We start from the raw sequence: 22,668 nt of genomic DNA, 5'->3' as shown, positions 1-22,668 counted from the left end.
CTGAAAGCCTCTTTTGATTGTAAATTTGAACAATATGTCTGCCTCCTCATAAGTGTGCTGACTTGGTTAGATGTTGTGAAGTTGTTTTTGTTAACCATCAAAATAATTCTGCCCTCATGCACTTTAGCTTCTTTAACATCTTCTGTGGTCTTTCAGACATTTTTACTTAGCTGGTCAGTGTATTTGTTCTTTTTAACAGTGCAACAGATTATTGATTTGGGGCTACTACTGATGTTTCTGCTGTGTATGTGATAGCTTTATTTTGTTTTTTCAGCCAAATGAAAACCTCTTTCAGTTGAACTGCCCTTTATTTCGGTCTCGTATTTAGTTACCTATAAATGGAAATTCATCCCTTCATCTATACGCTTCATTTGTTGTGAAGTAAAAAGTAAAAGTCCTCAGCCGCCATGAAACTGATTGACAGCCTCAATATAGCAGCTCAATAATTCTGGAGCCTCTGAAAATTGAGGGGGAGGACTAACATGTGTAAATTCCTGTAATTTCTAAACAGTTAATCCAAAACTTTTGCTAAACCCCTTGAATTAAAGGGTGAAAGTAGTGATTTGTATGTGTGGAAGTATACACTCTAATCGGAAAAAGCATCTGGACTGATGAGTTTCTTAAAACTCAAACTCAAAGTAGTCCAGACACTTTTTTTTGCCCAGCTCCTTAGACTACAATGACCTGGATGACTGAGAACCTTCACAGATATACGCTCTAATACTATAAAGCATTACTTTATGGCATTGAGTGTGGTTAAGTTTCAGCATAATAGTTTGACACACCTTGGCTTGAATGGCGAAGTCACTGTGTAGTGCAATTTTTAATCAAGCCACTAGGTGGCACGTGGCGCTCCAGATCCCACAGTGTCACTGCACGTGCTGCCGTGCGTGGGGGGAAAAGCCGGAGCCGCGCCGTTAAAGGTTGTTGTTTTGGTTGTGATTCTCCAGAGCCCGCCCCCTGCTTTCTGATAGGCACTGCGGTATGATTGGCGTGCGCGCGCTCAATTGTCACCGCGTCAACACGCTGAAGGGGCGTGGCTCGCATTGGTAATTATAACTCTGATTGTGTTCGGACACATGCAGCCGTCCCCGTGACGTTGAAAAGTTGATTCAAAGCGCACGTAGTCGCTTCGTCGGAGTAAATAAGAGTTGTGTTTTTGAGCAGAGCGGGCAGTTTCACAAGTTGTCTAACATGACGGCGGTTAACCCAATGTTTTTCGAGGACCGGAGCGACGTGCCGGACCTGCTCAGGTCCTTGGCCGACTGTCCCTTCTCCTTCCCGGCCTTTGATGACAGCGGTAAGCATGTTTTAAAAATAACTTTATAACTGTTTTTGCATCTGGGGAGCTGCTTTTGCTAGCGTGCAGTCTGTAGTTGGCAGACTTATTTAAGTAGCATATGGTGGTGTGTAGTTACATTCGTGGAAACGCTAAGTACGTTTTTACTATATTTCATTACTTTATGTGACTTTCCCACATAGAAATTTGACATAGAGGCCTATGAATATTAAGGATTAAACTATGACACTGATTGTAAAATGAGTATAATTAATTAGTTACATTATTTTTAAGGTTTATGATTTAATATTGTCCTGTGACAGTTGCTATGTTGCCATTTTATTAGAGTCTGAGATAAAAGTAATGCAGCAGCCCTGCAATTCTTCATGGTATCTTCATCTTATTTATCTTGCTTTCAGTGATACACATGAAGTGGTTTTATACATAAAGCTAATGAAGTGACTTCTGTTATTTTGACTGTTAAAACTGACTAGTGTTTGTATTACATCTCAGCATTGAACTAAGTACTTAATCCAGCTCTAGTGTAAAGTTATTTACTAGCAGACACTTTAAACCCTTCTGTATGGGAAACTATAGAAGTAAAACCACACCTCACAGCCTTTCAGGTGATGAAAGGCTGTGAGGTGTATTGTGTCAGTAGACTGTCTATGCTGTTTCTCCGTGTAGCCTGAAACTGATGCAACAACACTGAAACAGTCCTCACTCGGAGTTTCATCATTTCATTATCTTATTTATGCACTCTGCTTATGTTATGCACACTTTCTAGCTTACTTTCTGTTAAAAATAAATAAATTCTTTGGTTTATTTTTCATTAGAAGTTGCTAGTGCAATGACATAGGAAATGTGAGAGGGAGTGACATGCAGGGCATGCAAGAAAGACTGCCAGCTGAAACTGAACTAAATGTGTTGGGGTTGTGTTACTTCACCTGTGCTCTGATGTCTCCTTAAGCGTTTGATGGCACTTATGTGGGTACAACACCTAACTGCTCTAGTATCACTAAAGTTGGTCACAGTGAGGTTTCGAATATACCTTGACCTGTTAAAAAATAAATAGATAAATAAATCTTAGTATGCAGTCCCCATCTTCTCATGACTAATGAGAGAGTTTGTTCATCTCCATAGACAACCAGACAGCTAGCTCAAAGGCACAGTGTCAGATTTGGGTCAAACAACTTGCAGTAAAGCTGTGGCTAATTATGCATAGGAAATAAACCACTCTGGAGTTTGATTTCCTTCATAAAGACCAGTCTGTATCATCCAGCCCCTGAAATCAGAGTTGTGCTGCATTAGCAGATTTACAGCAAATATTTAGCTGTGTGTCATAAGTGTATGTTATACATTGTATGTAAAATCTATGATGACCTAGAGTTGACCTTCGGGGGCCACTTTAAGTAAATGTGGTTACAACTGAAAGGAACTCTGTAAAAGCTATAAAACTCAAATAAAGCAAATGAGTCGGCTAGTAAAGCAAATCATGTGCCAGTTAAAGTTTGTTAGTATGTTTAGTAGTTTGTAAGTATGTTTCTAGTCATGCAAAAATAACAAAAATCCAAAATTATTTATGTAAAAAAACAAAACAAACAACCAGGTTTTGCAGTAGCCTGAGAGTTAGCTTAGCAAACCTGAAATAATAATAACAAACATAGATTTGTATAGGGTCTTTCAAGAAAGCAAGGATGCCTTTCAGTAGAGTAGATAGAGGTTAAAAAATGCAGCATTATAGAAACTTGTTTTGCTCTCATGGTCTTTCACCATGCTAACTACATATTATTATATTGTGATTATTATATTATTATCTTAAGCTAATAAATTATTCTATGCACATTTACCTACATGATGCTGGTATACAGATGAAGAAATTGTACAAAGTTTTAATAGCACTACCCTTTGCATCCCTGATACCCTGGCATACAATGTTTGGTTTTAGATTTACATGTTTACACATGTTTGTGACACCAGAAAAAATCCCACAGACATGCAAAGTAATTATAGTGTTAGAAACTCAAATATAAATATTGCATTTTATTATCTTGTAGTATTGACAACCAATGCTGACTCACTAGTACATAATATGCTGGCCCTGTGATGTGCAGTGTCTTCGCAGGACACTTCAGTGGCAGATTATTGTGTTATTGTTATTGTGTTTACTGTGGTCGAGGCCTTAATATTTCTGTAATTTCCCCTGTAAAGCATGTAGAAAACATCACCATCAATTTTTAATTCAGTTATTTCTTCCTCATCTCAGTGTGCATACAACGTTCCCTCTGTTCACATGTGTTGAACAACAGCAGACTCCTGTCTCAGCTGTTTCAAGAGTGTAAATTTAATCAGTTTAAACAGACAGCAGAAGGCACTGATAAGTGTTTATAGTGCTCTGGTTTGCTCTGTAGACACAGCAGACTCCAGCCAGGACCAGTTCTTGTTTTGTATTTTTTCCAGTGAGCTGCAGGACCTAGAATGAAAACTTTGTATTGTGTGAACCGAAAGCATAACAAATGATTTAAGTTAATTTCCAATATTGAAACATGCTTCCTACTCCCCCTTCTTCTTCTTCTTCTTCTTATTGTTTCAGTTTGACCTTTATCATCCTTGAAATGCGATACAAAATGTTGCACATATGCTCACTAGTATTCGTGGCCACAGAAACCTTAATAAAAACCCTGGTCTCATGTGTCCCTGTCTAACCTTGTACATGGACAGAGTGTTAGGACACCAGTCTTTTGGTGTGCGGTTTCAGTGTTCAGTCTGTAGAAGCTCGTGGCACTTGTGCTGAACTTGGAGGGGGGGGAGAAAAAAAATGAACTTCACTGCGGCTGAACATCGTGTTCCTGAAACAAAACAATATTCGAGACAAGGTCGTGCGCGCTCCGTCGCGCGGAAACACGCACGTCACTTTTTTGTGGCAGTGAGGGTTTATTTTTTAGACTAATTATTATTATTCGGTGCAGTTAAACACGGTGAATGTGCTCATTAGAGAGGACCTGGAAGCTGGTGCGTGTAGAGTTAAAGCGTATCTAGGGAAATATGTGATAGACGTTATAGATTATACCTCGCGTGCACTATTAAATCAATATAAAATAAAAACACTGTCGTACGCGTGCCCGCTTCAACCAGCTCGCATTGGCTTGCACGTGCAGAGAATCTTTAAGCCACGCCCATCGACAGAGTGTGCTTTCACGTGAGTCGGGTGCGGGCGGGGCGCACGTGTTTGGCCACGAGTATCACGCTCAGAAAACAAGCGACTGCACGAGCTCACAACGTGTTTATGTGGGTGTGGGTATTTGTGCTATGCGTGCGCGCGTGACACGCAGTTCTTGCCGTGAAAGTGTGAGTACCTCGTGCCTCTAACGCCTTCTAATAAAGATGTTAATATGATGACTGCACGAGGCCGAGTGTTGCATTCACGTTGCGCTTATAGGGTCTGGGTTTTTTTCCTTCTATGTAAAGCCATGATTTCCTTGTGTGTTTGTGGCCAATGACCAAACGTAGAGCTGCCACAGATTAGAGTCAAAATGAAGCTGCAGTAATATATTCATATATGAAGTACTCACAGCCAATCAGCTGCTACTATTGCGTGAAAGAGGCGTGGCACGGAACTCCTGAATATCCAACGAGCGCGCTCCGTGGGTAAGGATAAGAAGAGGCTTGGTGTGGTGTTGTTTTTGACTCTAGAAAGCTGCATTTTCGGCTTAAAAGGCTCAAAATCAGCGATAGTGTCGAGTCCAGCGGCTAAACGCGGTTCTTGTGTTCCTGTTTTTCGGACGCAGCTCTCGGTAAAAAAAAAAGCAGCGTCGCCTCGGTGTACTCGGAGCTCGGCACGGAACAATGCCTGGCGAAGCCGCGATGGCAACGGAGCTCGAGCCCAGCGGTAATACCGCTACAGCGTCACCCCAGAAGTCTTTTCCTTTTGTTTTAAAGAAAATTATGGACATACCTCCCCCGAACATCCTGGAGGAAGGAGAAGACGGTAAGCATTATTAATTATTATAAATAATAATAATAATAAATTAAAATTAAAATGCTGCCCAGTTTTCCAGCTTGTAAATGAACCACGAGTATATAGGTTTTAAGGCTGGGTAGTAATCAGCGTCTGGGGTTTCGCCTAAAACGTGTGGTTGTGGTTTTGGCTCACATGCCCTCTGTTGCGTGGAGCAAACGATGAAGAACAAAAAGTTCCTGCTCCTCTGCGCTGAAAATCAAGGAGCTAAACCAGGCTGGAAACAGTCAGGACAGAGCGGACTCCCTGGGGTTTCACAGCCCGAGCTACTTTTCTTTGGTCCTGGCTGATGGTGATGGTGTTTTCTGACTATCTTCTTTCATTTTAGCATCTACTCCCTCTCTCTGCCTCAGTCTGTCAGACCGCTTGTAGGGCTTCTTGGATGTAGCCCGCCTTTGTTTATCCACTTGTTTGTCAGGTGTCACATCACCACCACCCCTTTCCACCCAGCCTCTTCTCATTCATAATTTCACTTTCCTACCGTGTCTCCTGAATAATGTTGTACCATGCTGCAAATTTTGGTATCCATTCAACACCCAAGTAAATACAGGTCCAGTATCGCCAATAGCGATACTTACAAAGGCAACTTGTGTAGCAGAGAGTAGTGTGTCATTACTCATGAGGTCATCACCAATTTGCAACACATTTTAATGACTGGGATTTTTTTGTAATTAATACATGCCTTTCAACTTTTCATGTTTGTTAAAACTGTCTTTTTTAGACCTTGAATGTTACATATATATTTTGCTTATTTTTTTTTTTTTGTTTCCAAAAAATAATAAACTCAGTGGGTTATATACTGAACTTAGGATTGATACTTTGTTTCGATCCTCTATCTTGTTGATACTGTTGTCCTTTAGATTGATACACCCTCTACTACTGAATAATATTTGGACAAGGGAACTGTTCATTTTCAGCAAGCAGCCATTAATTTCACTTTTTCTTTTTATGCTTTATGTCTTTAATGTAGAAATAGAGAAGGAGAAGTTGTGCTCATCTGAAGATGTGGATGGAGGAGGGGCTGTGGCAACCAATGCTGGTGGAGGCTCCAGAGGAGGTGGTGGTGGAAGTGGGGGCAGTGGAGGGGTATCAGCCTCCCTGACCCCAGCCATTTGGGAGAAGACCATTCCGTATGATGGGGAGACATTCCACTTGGAGTACATGGACTTGGATGAGTTCCTCCTGGAGAACGGTATCCCTGTGACCCTGGAGGAGGAGGAGCTGCAGAAGACACTGACAGTTGAAGACAAAGGCAAAGCCATTCCCAAGGCTATTGCAGGAGCTACCACCACCACTCCTACTCCTACTACTACTGAAACAGCTACTCCCACTACTCCTGTTGCTGCAGACTCATCATCTCCCCCCTCTGCCTCCATGGCTACCCCAGATCCAGAGGAACCTGTGACAGTCACCACGTTACAACCGGCTAAGCTAGAAGAAGAAGAAGGAGAAGAAGAGGAAGAGGAAGAGCAAAAAGAGGAATCTTTGCCTGAGGAGGCAACGCCAAAAGCAGAAGTAAAGAAAGCAGGTGAGCAGATTTACTGCATGTGTTAAACATTAACACCCGATGAAAACTTATTTCCTCTCAGTTATGCAGCTCTAGTTTTATTTAGTTTGGTCTAAGAATGTCAATGCTGGCATGGCTACCTAAGTCATAATGATTAATAAATGTTACCAAATCTGGCCAAACAAGCTCTGTGACAGACTGGTGACCAGTCCCAGGTTTAGCCTTCCTCTCACCTCATGACAACTGGGACAGGCTGGATTAAATAAGGAATATCGTCAACTTTATAACATGTGGTATGTCAGAACATTTGGCAGTAGGACATACCTTATACAGATTTTGTTGCTTGTCCAACTATTTCTGTGCATTATTACTCTGCTAAAGTGATGCGGTGAAAGGCAGATCTTTGCATATAATTTTCATCTAGGTCTTCAATGCTAATATAGTCAAATAATTTCACTGCAGGCAGTTTAGTCACATGTTAACAAACTGACACAGAAGCAGTGATGGAAATATTTTTTAAATGTATTTTTGGGAGGTGTCCAACTTAGACACCTTTCATTTGAGCTGCACAGAAACTTTTAAAGCCTTTTTTCCAGTGTGGCATGTAGTGAACTTATTTGTTTTACTATGTTTTATAATTGCTTTATGTAGGTATGGTTATTATTCCCACAAAGACTTGTGCTTCTTTTGTATAACCCTCAGTTTGTTTGTTTGTTTTTTTAAAAAAATGAGTGTTTGCAATGATAAAATGTCTTTGTGGGATCAGCGGCTGAGAGCAATGAAGCCTACATAGCTCCCTAAAAGGTTTCACAGTAGTGGTGTGAAGTCTGGCCACCTGGTTCATTGCCATTTACCTGTCTTGTGTCCAAGCTTACTTTTTCCCCTGCTGGACTCTGCAGAACGTAACACGCCCTCCCCGATCGACCCAGACGCCATTGAGGTGGACATTAATTTCCAGCCAGATCCCACAGACCTGGTCCTGTCCAGCGTGCCCGGGGGTGAGCTGTTCAACCCTCGCAAGCACAGGTTCTCCCAGGAGGAGCTGAAGCCGCAGCCGATGATCAAGAAGGCCAAGAAGGTTTTTGTTCCCGATGAGCAGAAGGTCAGTGGAATCAAATTTTCTTCTTCCCAAACTGCAGTTGAGATCAGTTCACTCCAGTCTGAAAAAATTTAGAAAATTTCCACTCTTTTCATCTTGTTCAGTTGTCAGAAAAATGCATTTATCAAAATTGGGTTTGAGGATGTTTAAGCTCCAACTCCACCAGCTAGTTTGTGTTTCTATGTGATTACATTAGTCCAATAAAACATTAGAATTGAGCTGATGATCTCCTCAATCCAATCCCTTCTTTTATGTGGGCAGGTTTAACTCTTCTTTCTGTCCCTTTTCATTCCTCTAGGATGAGAAGTACTGGTCGAGAAGAAAGAAGAACAATCTGGCAGCGAAGCGTTCCCGCGATGCACGCCGCCTTAAGGAGAACCAGATCACCGTGCGTGCATCCTTCCTGGAGCGTGAAAATGCTGCTCTGAGGCAGCAAGTGGCTGAGATGCGGAAGGACTGCGGTCGCTGTAAGAACGTCCTGGCTCGATACGAAGCAAAGTACGGCCCACTGTAAAAAATAAATAAATAACAGAAAAAAGGAAAAATAGAAAACTCACAATAAAACCCATGACGAGACAAAAGCAGAACTCCCTTCCCCGCAAATTTCAACACAGATATAAACACCTAAGGAATCTAAATTTGCACTGTTGTCTTTGCTGACCTCCAGTCACTGTGTTCTGCTCCAGTTTCTATGCTGGAGTTTTGGATGCACACTGGCAGGCAGTGAGGCATGATGGGAGCGGTGGTCACAGGAAGGCCTGTGGAGAGCGCCTGGCTCCTACACTCAGAGAGGAAGTGGACTGTTCTGGATTCTCCCATGGTCAAACATGGAAAATATGGTTGTCTCGAGAAAAGTTCAAAGAGAGTCAAGCGACATGAAAAGAGTGGGTCGGTTAGAAAGAATCGCACACTTTCAAATTCGATACAGCAGTTTCCGTCAGAGCGCAGCACACCTTAATGGGCCAAAGCACGAGTAGCGTCCGTCAGAAGTTGCATATTTAGAAAGGTGCACATGTGCACTCCTCCTGTTTTCCTTGTGTTGCACTTAATTAGGAGGCTCAGAAGAAGAAGAATATTTAGTAAAGTTGCGCAGTGTAGGAGAGGAACAGATGAAAAATGAGCCGGAGTCAGGTTCAAGGTGGTACTTCCTGTCTGGAGAGGGTAAGAGGAGGGAGACCTCAGGAAAGGTGTGGTCCAGTCAGAGTTCTTCCGTCACATAAGCACGCCTCTGCACACTGTTTAAAAACAACTGTTATGTATATATAATCATCTCTCTGCACCATTTTTTCTAGTGTATAATCCATTTTGCACTTTTTCATTAAAAAACAGAAAAGAAAACACACACACATGGTGTGTGGAGATTAAGCTGGTAGCAGCTGTCTACCTTATTAACAATGATCACAGTGGAAGCTGTTTTAATGGTAGCATACTAATGAAAATGCAAAGTAGGTCTAAAGTTTAAAGCTTCTGTGATTTTTAACATCTTTTTTTCTACTAAGATCAGCTTCCAGAGACTCAAAGATTCAGTGAAGGAGCATATTGTTTTATATATGGGGAAAAAGTAGTAGTTTCTATCTGTGGGTTACTGTTAAAGGCATGCTGTGCATTTGATCTCCCAGGCCTTTGATTGTAGAGGGGTATGTTCACATGTACAGTACTACGCATGTGTCTTGTGCCACCCTTCATTCCCTAAAATTTTGTTCATAAAGTGGGATATAGATGCAAGATTTTATTGACATACATGGAAATACAGTATCTAAGACAAACACAGAGTTTGTATTATTCTAACCAGCTTGAAAGTTGATATTTGGAAGGATCACCTTATTCTTCAACCCTTCCTGATCTCTCTTTGGCAGCTTTCTTCTAATTTCGTTAAGTCGTCTTCAGGAATAGTTCTCCAGGACATTTTAAGCTCTTCTTTGGATGTTTCTGCTTTTCTGTCATGTTCTCTGTCAACATGATCCTACACTGCTTCAATAATGCTGAGGTCTGAGCTCTGGGGAGGCCAATCCATGACTGATGTTTTTCTATTCAGGTATGCTTTCACTGCGTTGTTTGAGATGCCATTCTGAAAAATAAAGCTGTTTCCAATTATGACACTTTCCACATAGTATTGTATGATGACTCAAAATCTAACAGTACTTTTCTGCCTTCATAATTTCATCAATAGTAACAAGATCTGAAAACTGTTTAATGCCCATCAAACTGTTACTTTTGATCTTTTGCGTAGATTCAACAAAAAATTAAAACAAGTATGTGTTTTAAAATCTTTCTTTGGAATAGTGAAAAAGTGTAAAAAAAAAAAAAACAACAACTTTGAAAGAGCTTTTTAGAAATCCTGGAGAACTATTGCTCAAGACTACTTTAAACAATAACACAATGTGGCTCCTTGAAAGCAAAATATAAAGAAATGAGGGGTGGGTTTAAGAGTTTTTCACAGTGCTGTTAGGATGTTTATTTACTGCACACTGCAGTTAGTGTGCTAGAGTCACTGCCTGCCTAACGGTGTCGAGAGGACTGGATTGATCGCTTGCTTTTTGTTTTTTATCTTAAGCAGGCTCAAAGTCGGCTGTTTCTGAACCTTGTAAATATGTCTCCTGGTCTTTATTTTGCTAAGACGGGGACTCTGTGTCTTTATTAACCCTACAATATTCCTTATATTTGCCAAATAGTTGAATGAGTGCTGTATTTATTCTTGAGTAATGATGCATTTGTTGATTGTGATGTACAAACAATAATTTTATTTCTCCTTAGGAACAATACCTATATAATGAAACCAATGACAAAGCAGGGAATTCAAAGGGTAAACTGTGCTTTTGGATGTTTGTTTTAAAAACAGGGGTATATAGTAATGTGGGCTTTATTTTTTGGGTTTGGGGGGTGTTGTGTTGTGAACACACAAAGGACAGGGTGCACTTTCCTTTACCTCGTCCAACACTTGCTACTGTGAAAGGTAAAACATGGAGCACGGCTACAAAGTGTTGGTTGAAGCAAAGAACACGTACAAAGCAGCTTAGTTCCATTTGGCAAAACCTTAAATCCGACTTTATAAACTGAGTTCTTTCCACCAAAGCTTCTGAGTGTGAATCTTAATTAGTAAATATGTTGCAGACTGTTATGGGACTCTGTATCTCAAACTTATAAATTTTTTTTAAATTTTTATCAGCCAGCTTGTGCTCATAATCCTGGAAAGAAAATAAATGTGGCAATAATACTCTGTTATGTAATGCTAGTTTGATTTCAGTAGTGATGTTGTATGTATACTTACTATGATGTACTAAATAGAAATGCCCCAAAGTCATTCGTGCTTCCAGTTCTCACTTCTCTGTAGTCCGGGATCTTAATGCATGAAACCCAGTGAACCTGTCTGTCTCTCTGTTCCTTGTTTGTTTGTTTGTTTGTTTGTTTTTAAAAAAAAGTTTTATACCAAGTGTACTTATGTCTGTAAACCATTACCGAAAATTAGAGCTCTTTGGTTTTTTTGGGGGGGTGACGTAGGCTGATGGTGTGTTGTGCAGAACAGTTAAAAAAAAAAAAAAAAAAGCAGAGCATCTTTGCTGTGATGTCCTTTTGTTTATGACAGCACCGCCTTTCCTTGTGCAGCCAGCGCTTGACCTTGTGGTGAAAACAGCTGAAAGCAGCATCTTTTAATCACTGTGGATTATTATCTTTTTTTTAAAATTTGCTATAGATTGATCTATATCTGGATACACAGGAATCAGCTGGTGCTTTTTTTTGTGGTTTTTTTATTTTTTTATTTTAATTTTTTTATTTTTCTTGATTGCTAATGTGATCATTTATGTTTCTTGATAGTGTATTGTAACAGCTGGTTCTTGGGGTTTTTTTCTGTCACATCGACTGCACTGAGCTTTAGACATCAGTCTAGCTGATGAATGCAAACTTGGACATTTAAAATGAAAAACTGGTACTGGCCAAGAGAGGTTTTTAGAAGCCAATAAAATCAAGATCATATTTTGTATAGTGATGCATAAAGTATGTAGCAGTTTCTGTTTGATGTGAAGTTCCTTATGAAATCATTTTTCTTTTTAAAGAGGTTGGAGTTTTTCCCCAATTCTCTGCATGCAGACCTGCAGTTATGACTTTTGGATGTAGGCGCATCTTCTGCCACCTACTGACAAAAAATGGCTCCTGCACTTCTAAAACCCTTTGTGCCACTTTTGGGTAACATTTAAGGAAAACTAGAATCCTGGAAATGCACAAATAATTGACAGAGAACATCTGGCACAAGTGTGCGTGCGCACAGGTGTTTGTAGGTGTGCTCAGAGCAGCACGACTAGATCTCCAGTCTAAACTTCAGTTTTAAGGTTATTGCTTGAAACTCTTGACACTGGTTTGAGATGCTTCGCATCAACATCACCGTGCCCTTGTTTACTTATTTGAAGTAGCTCCCGGAAAACCATTTTAAATCTCTTTCTGGAAACATTTTTAAAGACTTGTGGTGTTTTTGGCTTTCTGTTCTGATTTTTATATAAATGTGGGGTTTTTTTTCTCATTTTTGTATTGTCCCTATCATGTATTGGATACATGCAACTGCAGAATCGTGTCCTAATTGTATCTTGTATTATGCATATGAAATAAATTTGGAGTTTTACCGACACGTGGGCTTGTCTTTTTGACCTTGCCTGATTTGCTGACCAGCTGTGTGTTGTCACACGTTGTGTGACAAACGTCGGGTAACACAAGGAGCTGGTGGATAAATGAAGGCATCGTCCTCATCCTTGATGCGCTTGCACACACACACACACAAACACAATCCCCCTGCGTGCACATCTTTTTTCCCCCCTTTTTATTGTCCCCCCATTACCTCTCTCCTGCTGCTCATCAGTATTCCAGCAGAGTAGGAGATGTTGCGTAATGATCACATCGACAGACAGGGGAGCAGAATTGCGTAACACATAAGCAGCCTCTAAAGACCAGAAGGATGGGTGTGTGTGTGTGGAAGATGGAGCAAAGACGGCGAGGAAGCAGGAGGTGGGGACAAGCAGTGGAAAGGATCAGGTAGTGGTAAAGATGGAGAGTGGGGGAGGGAAGATAGCTAGATGATGAAAAGAGAATGAGGGATGCGGTGCTGAGGATGCAGAGCTATGCATGTTGTCACACCACGACATGAGCAAGCCAACCTTCCAGCTGGCTGTACACAGACACCAGCACGGGGCAGGACAGGCAGACGGAGTGCTAGGTGATGAAATGCAAAGTAATATCTGCTGGGATGGGTCCAGCTGAGGTGGGCTGGTGAGCAAGCTGGCTGCTCACCATTTGAGAATTCCATCCTTGCTTTGAATTATTGATCAAACATCACTCGAATCTGTTTACCGCAATCAGAGCAATGAGCTGCTCCAGGACTCTCACGCACGAACCGATGGTGTGAACCCACACAGAGACCACAAAGGAGGAGGACTCACCCCCGCACTCTCACGCACAAATGAGGACGACACAATCAGCTTAATTTTTCCATGCTTATAATTTTTTTGCCAATCTGTTTTTATTACAAACTTAAAAAAGAATCTCATACAATAAGAAACTGCAGTAGTAACTCCCCATTCCCGAGGGGGCAGCACAGAAAACAGGTCATTGCATCTCAGTAGTGAAATATTCATTATACATCTACAGGGTGTACAGATCAGATACAAAATAGGAAGAATAATAATAAAATACAGGCAGGAAAGAAAACACTATTTATACATCATCTGAACATTTTATTAGATCCATTTTACTCTTAAATGTTACTGTTTATTCACTTTTTTCTTTTTTTACATAGAAAATAAATTTATTTTATGACAATGAAATATCCCAAAGTGCAAAGTAAAACGCAAACATCAATATAAGCAAAACGACATCAGAATACAAAATTCTTGTCTCCATCATCATTCCTGCTCAACCCTGATTTTAGAACAGCCCGCATTCAGGTTTATGGTGCTTCCCCCCTTTATTTACGTCTTTCAAATATCTAAGAGCTGACTCTCCAGCTTGTGTTATTAGGAAATTTAATACCACCATCTCCTCTATGCTGATTTTTTGTTTCAATTTTGGTTTTAATCAGGATGTGAGGGGTACAGAGAAATGTTTCTGACTCAAAGAATCCCTCCAAATGTTTCCATTAAAAAAAAACCTAACGCCATCTAAACCAGGGTTGACAACAGTTCAGAGCAACATTCATTTCCTTCATCTTTTCCCAAACCGGTTGCTTTCCTATTGAAGAGAGATACTGGAGAGAGGTAGAAACCCCTTGAATCCTTCAGGGTTGTTTAAAAACTTATGGCATTTCATTGAATTGGAGAAGGGTGTGTAAGTAAAGACAGTCTGGGATTATGGCTATAGTATCAGTACCATAAGGATCGGGCTGATGGAGCAAGGGTGGCTCAGTCAAGAAAAAACAAAAAACAAAACGATAAAGATAGAAGGAACATTTTGTTCTTTTTAAATATTAGCAGATCTGGGAATTGAAATACAGATAAATTAAGAGTGTTGGGGAGTTTATAATATACAGAGTGTGTGCTACGTGAAAATAGGACTAATTAATTTCTTTAAATTAAAAAAAAAAAAAAGAAAAAGAAAAAAGAAAGAAAATACATTTTTTTGGTTTAAATGTAATGCCTATGGGGAGGAGTGCTGTCAGACTGCCCTCGGAGCACAGAAAGAGGTGATCAGCCATCTTTTCCTACACAAACCCACTGTAAACATTTCTAACTCCAACTGCAAACTGAAGAATGATTACATTTACCCGTCTTATTAGACATATGGTGTACAAGGTACAATAAACATTCAATACTTTATTCTGTACATCTTTATTTACGTCTCAATTTGCATATATTCATGTTATTTTTCTGAAAAAATAACTTCAGCATGTAAGAAACTAAACAAAGAATCTCAACATAAGAACTTTTTATACACATATTCCTGGACTCTGCATGTCTTATACAAATGTTTAAGTGATCATTTTCAAAAACTAATATAAAAAAAATGGTGGAAATAGATTCAAGATCAAAAAGGAAAGAAAAAAAAGCCTTTTCCCTCACAACTGTAACAATTACAGAGGTGTACACTTCACCCACTCATTCCCTCTTAAACAAAAAGAACTAAAGCTTGCTGCATATGACAGTAATGCCACATTGCAAAACCAACGTGAGGACAAGACAAGGGTCCTTCTCGTACAAAAATATCTATAGTCTGAAAAACATTAACAAAATAACAAAAAACTAAACAACCAGCCAACCAAGAGTGAGACTGACTGCATCTCTTTCCCGTTTGTGATGCAAATGTAGCTCATTGGAGTTTCCAAAGCATTTCATGACATCTGAATAAAATGTGCAACAGCCAAACGGAGGGCAAAGGAACGGTTCGGCATCGGGAGCCTGGTAATAAAGTGCTGGACCGCTGGACGTGGACATGTGGAGGTTACCCTTCTCTTTCAGGGACGAACCAACAATGACATCAGGCCCCGCTGTTAAACTGCACCAATACAAACATCAGATCTTTGACAAGCTATCCAGTGACGCGACAAATGCCACAGAAGAATGCTCCTCATTGCATCTCTGTTCGCATCACTGCAGCTGGGAAAAAATAAAAAAATAAAATAAAGAGAGCAACCGGAACTGTACGATTCTGGTTTTTCCTTTGCAACAGCCGGAGGAGCAGAGATCGCTGGAGAATTTTAAGAGGACTGAGAGAATAGTGAGCCTTTGGCTTCAATACCATTTAAGCCCATCAGAAACGTGCTCTGGGTGTTAAAGTGTTGCTTTCTAAGCCAGTACACCCTGAATGGCACAGGGGGCAACAGAACCCTCTAGCTGCTTCTCTCTCTTCCCGTCTCCCTCCCTCCTGTCCATGCAGAGGAAAGCCTCTCCTTCATAGTCAAAGTCATGCTAAGCCATTTATCACAATCCCTAACGCTGAGCTGCTGCTGCATTCCCCCCCACCACCACCACCCTCACCTCTCATCCTTCCCCGCCTGTTCACCTTCATCTGCTGCTGACTGGTGTTTGTTAGAATACGTGTGAAACCATAATTTGCATCTTTATGTGCACAACTGGCCTAATCAGCACATGGTTATCGCCTTAAAATTCAAAAGATTCATTTGTTTTCACATTCATAAAAAGGTACCCCCCCACCCCCAAATCCATTTTGCCGACCTTCACAGCTGCAGTTTCCCTTGACAGGTACAATACATTCAACTACATTACTCTTAACGCCTCGATTCTCCCCTTAGCTGCCCTTGCTTCATTGAAACCCCGGTCACGTGCCCATTCCAGCTGATGATAACCTGCTTTCAACATGCGTCCACCAACAAGACTTGAAATATGCCCGTGCGTCAGGTTGTTTCAAAGGTAACAGGGCTTCACTGTGCAAGCAACGAGTCTCTCAATCACTCTGAACCACGACCAAACAGAAGCGAACTATACGCACAGAGAGCAGAGCCCCTCCACCAACCCCACCCCGTATTTGTGGCAAGTAGGGCAGAGCAGATTGCAGAGCAAAGTGCTGAGTTTTCCACAGCCGTCGTTCCCTGCAGGACTTGGCAAAGTCCTTTTTCACAGCATGACAGTGCAGTGCAAAATGGAGCTATACTAGAGTCCACTAGACTACAAGTCCCAAAAAACAAGAAGAAAAAAGGAAAAAAAACTCACATTAGCATTCATTGCAAAATCATAAACATGAAATTGGAGACGGCAAAAAGGTGGACAAAAAAAAAAGAAGCACCCATTCCAAGCCAACACAAATAACAAATAACGAGTGACAGCAATGGACACAGGAAGTAGGAGCAGGGTGGGGTTTGGGGCGGGTTATAGAGATACCAAACAAATCACACTAAATATTTAGTGGACATTTTAAATCTTTGTAGTAAAACTAATTCTTAACACGCATTAGTATTAGAACAATTTGTTAGAAAAACTGAAAATATCAGGAGGGTCATTGCCGTACACCCAATTGCTCCTGCAACAATTCTTATTACAAATGAAGGCTTAGTTGGCCAGCACGACAGGCTGGAAAGACTGGCTGGGATATTGCAGGTTGTAGCTTCCTAAACCCTCAACAAATGGTGGCTTCTCCATGTAAGAGATCCCTCCACTGCTGCCAATGATGCCCACGCTCTGGGCAGGAGGGCTGGAGAACGGATCAAAGGGTGGGTGGGTGTTGATAGTGTGCGAGGGCTGGAAAGGGCTGGTAAGAGGCTGAATGGGCTGGGTGTCTGCATCAAAGTAAAGAGGGCCTGGAGATCCTGGGTAGACAAACTCTTTGGCGTTGGGGGAGAGCTGGCTGTGGATGGGACCCCCGAGGGAGTGCAAGGAGAGAGAGAGGGGCTTGTGCTTAAGCAGCTCTGGTGCTGAGATGGTGGTAGGAGAGCGGGAGAGTATCCTCTGGGATGGTGGTACGATGACACCAGAGCCTGCGGACCCTGACCCGGCCCCACTGCACTTCTTCATTTTGGTGGAGCCGAATTTGGTGGCGGCGAAGCTGGCAGTGGTGAAGGTGATTGGCTGTGGACGGGCAGCAGGAAGAGCAGCAGGTGGCTGCTGAGTGGAGAGGTAGGGCAGACCGCCGCTCGGAGGAGAAGGAGTAGATGTGTTGGAGGAATGGATGCTGGGATCGGTGGGTGTGCTGGAGCTGGGGTAGCTGAAGATTCCAGGGCAGGACTGGGCAGATAGGGGTGTGGGAGAACTGGAGAGGGATGGCATTAAGGAAGGAGATGCCTGACTTCCAACTGGTACAAACACTTGAGCATCTGGATTAAAGCCCAAGCTCTTGGCATCCTCCGTCTCTGCATCTCCTTTGGCCTCTCTGATGACCCCTTCGGCCGGCTCGCTGTCACAACCGAGGCCAGGGGGAGACTCCAGATAGAGCACTTTCACCGCACCCTTCTCTCCAATCTGGTAGGACACCTCATAAGGGTCAATCCACACGCTCAACTCTGCAGGAACATTTGCCCGCACCTCCTCCGTGTCCAGCCCACTTCTTTTGGCAGCCAACTCCACCACAGGGTCCCTCGGCGCACCCAGGTGAATGCAGCGGAAAGCAGAACCCCTGAGCGGGGCCTCGGGGTACCAGTGACCCTCAAAACGAGAAACTAGTATCTTCTCCAGCTCCTCGCCAAACAGGTCGGCTCGTCGACGAGGCAGCTTGTTGTACAGGTAGGACACAATGAAGTTGAGAGCGACCTTCACTTCCAGATGCATGTCTGCACCGGGTTAGTGCCAGTGTGGGAACAAAGTGTTCAAAGGGGATGAGATGAAAGTGAGGCAATGCAGTGGCAACAAATCTTTTTGTCCCCCTCTGGCTTATTGTGCAGTGTTTGATTCTTTTAGTGTCACCATGGTAAAGGCACCTTGAAGGCAGAGGCTGCAGGCTGTTTTGTGTTGGCAGGTCCTCAACTATGAAGACAAGAAGAGAAGCGCAATTTAACTTTGTGTGAAAATGAGGAATTTGTTTTGCTGCTGATCTCTCACAACAGACAGTTGTTGTGGTATTTTTGGAACACAGAAAGACGGGGCTACAGGGGGATTGTAATCAGAGTATTATTTTATAGTGTGCTTAAAAAAAACAACAACCCTGAAGTCTTACATACAAGACAATTACCCACACAAAATACACCACAAGAGAAGAAATTCCTGCCAATTACAAAAAAAGAAAAGAAAAAAGAAAAACATGCCAAAATCCTAATGGAGTCACAAGCTTCCAACAACATTGAAAAATGCATAATACATGCACCTGCCAACCAGTGCAAGCATTGGGATATGGATTCAAATGCATACTGGTATTTTTTTTTATTTTATTTTATTTGTTAAATAACAGTAGTGATATGAAGTATAACTCCTGCACAATTCTCACTCAGAAGCAGCAATCCTAAAATGTACCCTTTTATATTTCCTGTTTATCAGCCTCAGGATAGATGTAACAGATGCTGTGCGCTTCGTAAATCCTGCAGAATCTGAATGCAATTGCATGAAGTGCTTCTTGCTTTAATACACAATCGTACAAGAGTCCACTCGTCACCATGCACATTCCCACTGAGAGCAACATTATATGCATATCATAATACAAAAGGATGTACCGGAGAAGATGTGTAAAATGGAAGGACAGTTAGCCGACTCCATAGAACACGGTTTCCCAGAATGCACTGAATGTGTTCAACACCACCCCATCTCCCTCCCTTCACCTCTCCTCCCCTCCTCCTTCCTACATGCACACAAACAATTCACTCACATTCACTTCCCTGCCAGATGGGGATTCGGAAGCGAAGATTAGAAAAATGCCTCAGATTAAAGGCAATTCTAATGTTGCTACAGATAAAGCTGCACAGCCTGCGCGCAGGGCTGCAGGGGTGACACAAAACCACAGGTCTTGCATTTTTCCCCTTGCATAAAAAAGGGTGACATTGAAGGATAAGATGGGGGCTGTTAGGATGAGCCTATAAGTAGGGGCCCTGTTTTTGCATCATCTGAGGTGCAAATTCCTCACCTTAATAACGAGTTACACTGACAAAGAAAGGACTGCACCGGTCTTTCACCTGAAACAGCCATCATCAGTGTCTCCAAAAACGTTGAGTGCACAAACCTCTAAGCCACCTACTGCATTTCCCACCTCTCTTTTTTTTTTTTTTTTTTTTTTTTTTTAAAAAGGGAAGCAAGCAGCAAGATACACAAGATCCAATGTCAAACAATGACATTAGAGAAACAGCTCAGCTGTTGTCTGCAGATGTGTGGCTTTCAGAGTAAAATCTGAGTAATACAAACAAGACTCCAATCTTTCCACAGCCACAAGCCCCACCACCTTGCATAACTGAAACATTTGCATTTTCACTGGCAGACTTGATTCTAGTCTTGTTTTCCTTGTCGTCAGGTCATCAGCAGGATCTGGGGTGGTATTTTTTTTGTTTACATGCAGGCATTAGCACGGCGCTAACAGAGTACTGCTAAACATCCACTATACCAGACAAGCGGCACAGCTACACAATTTGCTATGAAAATAACAAAAACAAAAAACCGTGTATAAGGGCAGCAGAGGGAGGCCTGCATGCTTGCCTAGAATAAGGATATGAATGTTGCAGGGATTTATACTCGTGTCCCTCACTTACCAACAGAAATTAAACTGTCTGCTACTTTAATTTTCCTTACGTTTGGAATTTTGTGCACATGTGCCTCCTTAAAAAAGAGACAAACATGGACAAATGTCTTCAATGTTTGCAAGAAAGCATTAAGGTCTACCTGGAGAAAGGATTAGTGACATTTGCGAGTCAAAAGGCAGTGGACCAGAGAGGACATTGGTTTAGCTGATGTGCAAGTGGAGAAGCCTTCCCTGGCAAATTGTCGCTGTAAATTAAATTATAAAGCTAATTAAGTGGTGAGCAGCCTATCGACCAAGTATCTGAGGAACGAAGGCGGCAGCCCGCTCTCTCTCTCTCTCGGCATAAACACCCCCGCAAGCACAGCAGAAGGAAAATAAACATGAGCTGAACACACTCCGGGAGGCTCGCTTTAGCTAATCTATAACGGGCTCGGGCAAAACAAAAGCTGTGTCTTTCCAGGGGCTCAACCCTGTGCACCTTCTCTAACGGACAGCTAAAGCTTCTAGAAGAGAAAATAGAAGAACAATAACAGCACCATCCCGCTGTCAACAAATTTATATTTGTTTATACATTTTTTTTTATAGTCCTTGCATTATCAGCGACTGTAATATCTAGTCCTTTTTTATTGAACATAAAAGCAACCAATTCCGCGCACCGGCTGACGGTTAATTACTCACCTAGCTTCACTGATGTACTAGCTTGTCTTTGTTTTTTTTAAATTCCCTTACGAGGACTCCGATTTCATGTGTCGACTCACTGGTTCAGATGCGAAATAGTTTACATTTTTTTCACCATGATAAATATATTTTTTTTTCTCCCCCACTGCTGCCCAAATAATTGAAAGCCTCTCCAAGGTTTCCCCACTTTGTCTTCAGCTGACAGTTTGCATGGAGGGTCCAGTAAACTTTGCTGTTTGACAACCCAGCGTATTTATACAGTGTGACTCGCCCACACCCCCGTGACGGCAGGGACTACTTTCTTCCTATTATTATCTTTTCAACATAGCGGTTCTGACGCTCCTGTCGAAGCATAATGTGCTCCTGTCGCCACTATATTATTATCTGTATTTCATAGGTTTAGGTTATCCAGATTTAAGCTGATAAAAATAAAAGTGACTCCTTAATTTCTGCACAAATAGCATGATGTTGATTAATCAGTTTTCTCGAATAGCCAAAAAGCCAAACACCCCACTGTATAGTCGGGGAGTGCGCTTTTCCAGCTATTAGAACATTATAAATGACCCAGCGCGATCTAGTTTCTATGGCGGAGGGATATTTGTAGTTTCATATGGTGCTGAACAATTTACTAAAAATATAAGCAGTGACAGCAACAGAGTCCTAATTGGCGGAGATAGGGGAGGACCCTCACCTTATTGGACTACAGCCGCTAAAGCGACCAGACTTTCATCAAGGGCTTGTGGGAAATGGTGTTCATGTTGCAGAATTACATGGTTAAGATAGCAGTAAAAATATTGCGCGTTTGCTGTTTTTCTCTTTCTCTTTTTCTTTCTTTTTTAAATTTCATTTAAACAATTATACAGTTATGTATATGTAATATTTTCTCATATAAATTACAAATAAAACCCATAAACCAAAACCAAAAACTCAAAAGAGCAAAAATAAACAAATGAACAAACAAACAAACAAACAAACAAACAAATAAACAAACAAACAATGGGTTTAGTTTAAATCAATATTATTAGCTATATGCTTGTTAACCAAAAAACATTTTCCTCTAGATATCCAATGTCACTGATTTATATATATGTATATATATATAATTTTTTATTCATTTATTTATTTATTTATTTTAAACTTTTTAGCTGGATGTCAAACAACACAAGACTCTTAAGCATATTTATTTAGCAAATTTCGCAATGGTATAAGCATCAGCAGTACGTTAAAGTGTAACTTGAGTAATGATGCTGGTAGAAAAAACTGTGGACTCGTGTTTTTTAACAGATGACTTAAAACACTAAACTCTAATATCACGGGTTTATTTTAAGTTTATAAGAATAAAAAAACTGGTAAGATGGTGAGTTTTTCTTCTCACTGCCCATGTTGTGTTGTAGTATCCATTTATCATGTATGCTACTTAAAAATGATTACAATGAAACAACTGTGGAAATGTTTCATTGTAATCATGAAATAAACCAGATTTTCACTGTCTGCATCTTTTACCGTTTTTCTGCTTTTGTTTACACCAACCTTGACAAAACCCACCGACATCCAGAGTTACCTCACTAACAACGTGGAGCAATCATAGTGTACTTAGCTACTTTTTTCCTAAACACAATCAGCTGACTGAGAGAAATGCCTGTAGACCTCCACTTGGTCAGTGTGAACGTTGAAGATGTATTCCATAGACACCTTATACTTGTATTGCCTTCACTTACATCCGACACTACTATGTTCTATTTAAATCCAGGTTCCTTTTATAGTTTGCAGTGAAAATTTTTAAACCATTGCTCAACGGGCCAGAAGTGCAAGTCACTCTTTACTGACACATTGTAGATAAGCTTATTTTCGGACAACACAACTAACACCCTCACACACTCTTTCATTTAAAACTGAGATTCTAAGATGTAAGCAGAAATGCTCAGCCAGAAGCATGTATCCCCACTTTCATCAACGCAGCAACGCAGTCTCCCGCCATCAACGCATGTACATTTAAATTTTGGAAC

At 41.3% G+C, this 22,668-nt stretch overlaps 2 protein-coding genes across 3 annotated transcripts; one reads left to right on the top strand and one right to left on the bottom strand.

Annotated features, from left to right (window-relative positions):
* Positions 1-1,077: 1,077 nt before the first annotated feature.
* Positions 1,078-11,303, top strand: tefb (TEF transcription factor, PAR bZIP family member b). 2 transcript variants are annotated; one of them, XM_085156094.1, is made up of 4 exons: positions 1,078-1,300; positions 6,268-6,825; positions 7,704-7,906; positions 8,202-11,303. In XM_085156094.1, the coding sequence occupies exons 1-4, from the start codon at positions 1,195-1,197 to the stop codon at positions 8,415-8,417; spliced, it is 1,083 nt and encodes a 360-aa protein (XP_085012220.1). In that variant the 5' UTR covers positions 1,078-1,194; the 3' UTR covers positions 8,418-11,303. The 2 variants fall into 2 exon arrangements, with proteins under 2 accessions (XP_085012220.1, XP_085012219.1); XM_085156093.1 differs by lacking the exon at positions 1,078-1,300 and adding an exon at positions 1,315-5,267.
* On the bottom strand, positions 11,286-20,921 carry tob2 (transducer of ERBB2, 2). Its single transcript, XM_085156088.1, has 2 exons — positions 20,663-20,921; positions 11,286-18,291 (listed from the first exon to the last, which is right to left on the bottom strand). Exon 2 carries the CDS (start codon positions 18,094-18,096, stop codon positions 16,885-16,887), a length of 1,212 nt encoding a protein of 403 aa, XP_085012214.1. The 5' UTR covers positions 18,097-18,291; positions 20,663-20,921; the 3' UTR covers positions 11,286-16,884.
* Positions 20,922-22,668: the final 1,747 nt, after the last annotated feature.

This window comes from Neolamprologus multifasciatus, chromosome 4, assembly GCF_963576455.1.
Source record: "Neolamprologus multifasciatus chromosome 4, fNeoMul1.2, whole genome shotgun sequence".
NCBI classification, from domain to species: domain Eukaryota; kingdom Metazoa; phylum Chordata; class Actinopteri; order Cichliformes; family Cichlidae; genus Neolamprologus; species Neolamprologus multifasciatus.
The sequence above is the reverse complement of the archived record's forward strand: the minus strand, read 5'-3'. Positions and strand labels throughout refer to the sequence as shown.

Bases quoted from the DNA above. Each gene is read 5' to 3' on its own strand.
- tefb (XM_085156093.1), top strand. From the start codon at position 5,126: ATGCCTGGCGAAGCCGCGATGGCAACGGAGCTCGAGCCCAGCGGTAAT. The intron at 5,268-6,267 runs GTAAGCATTATT...TCTTTAATGTAG, and splicing joins CCTGGAGGAAGGAGAAGACG to AAATAGAGAAGGAGAAGTTG. The intron at 7,907-8,201 runs GTCAGTGGAATC...TCATTCCTCTAG, and splicing joins TTGTTCCCGATGAGCAGAAG to GATGAGAAGTACTGGTCGAG.
- tob2 (XM_085156088.1), bottom strand. From the start codon at position 18,096: ATGCATCTGGAAGTGAAGGTCGCTCTCAACTTCATTGTGTCCTACCTG.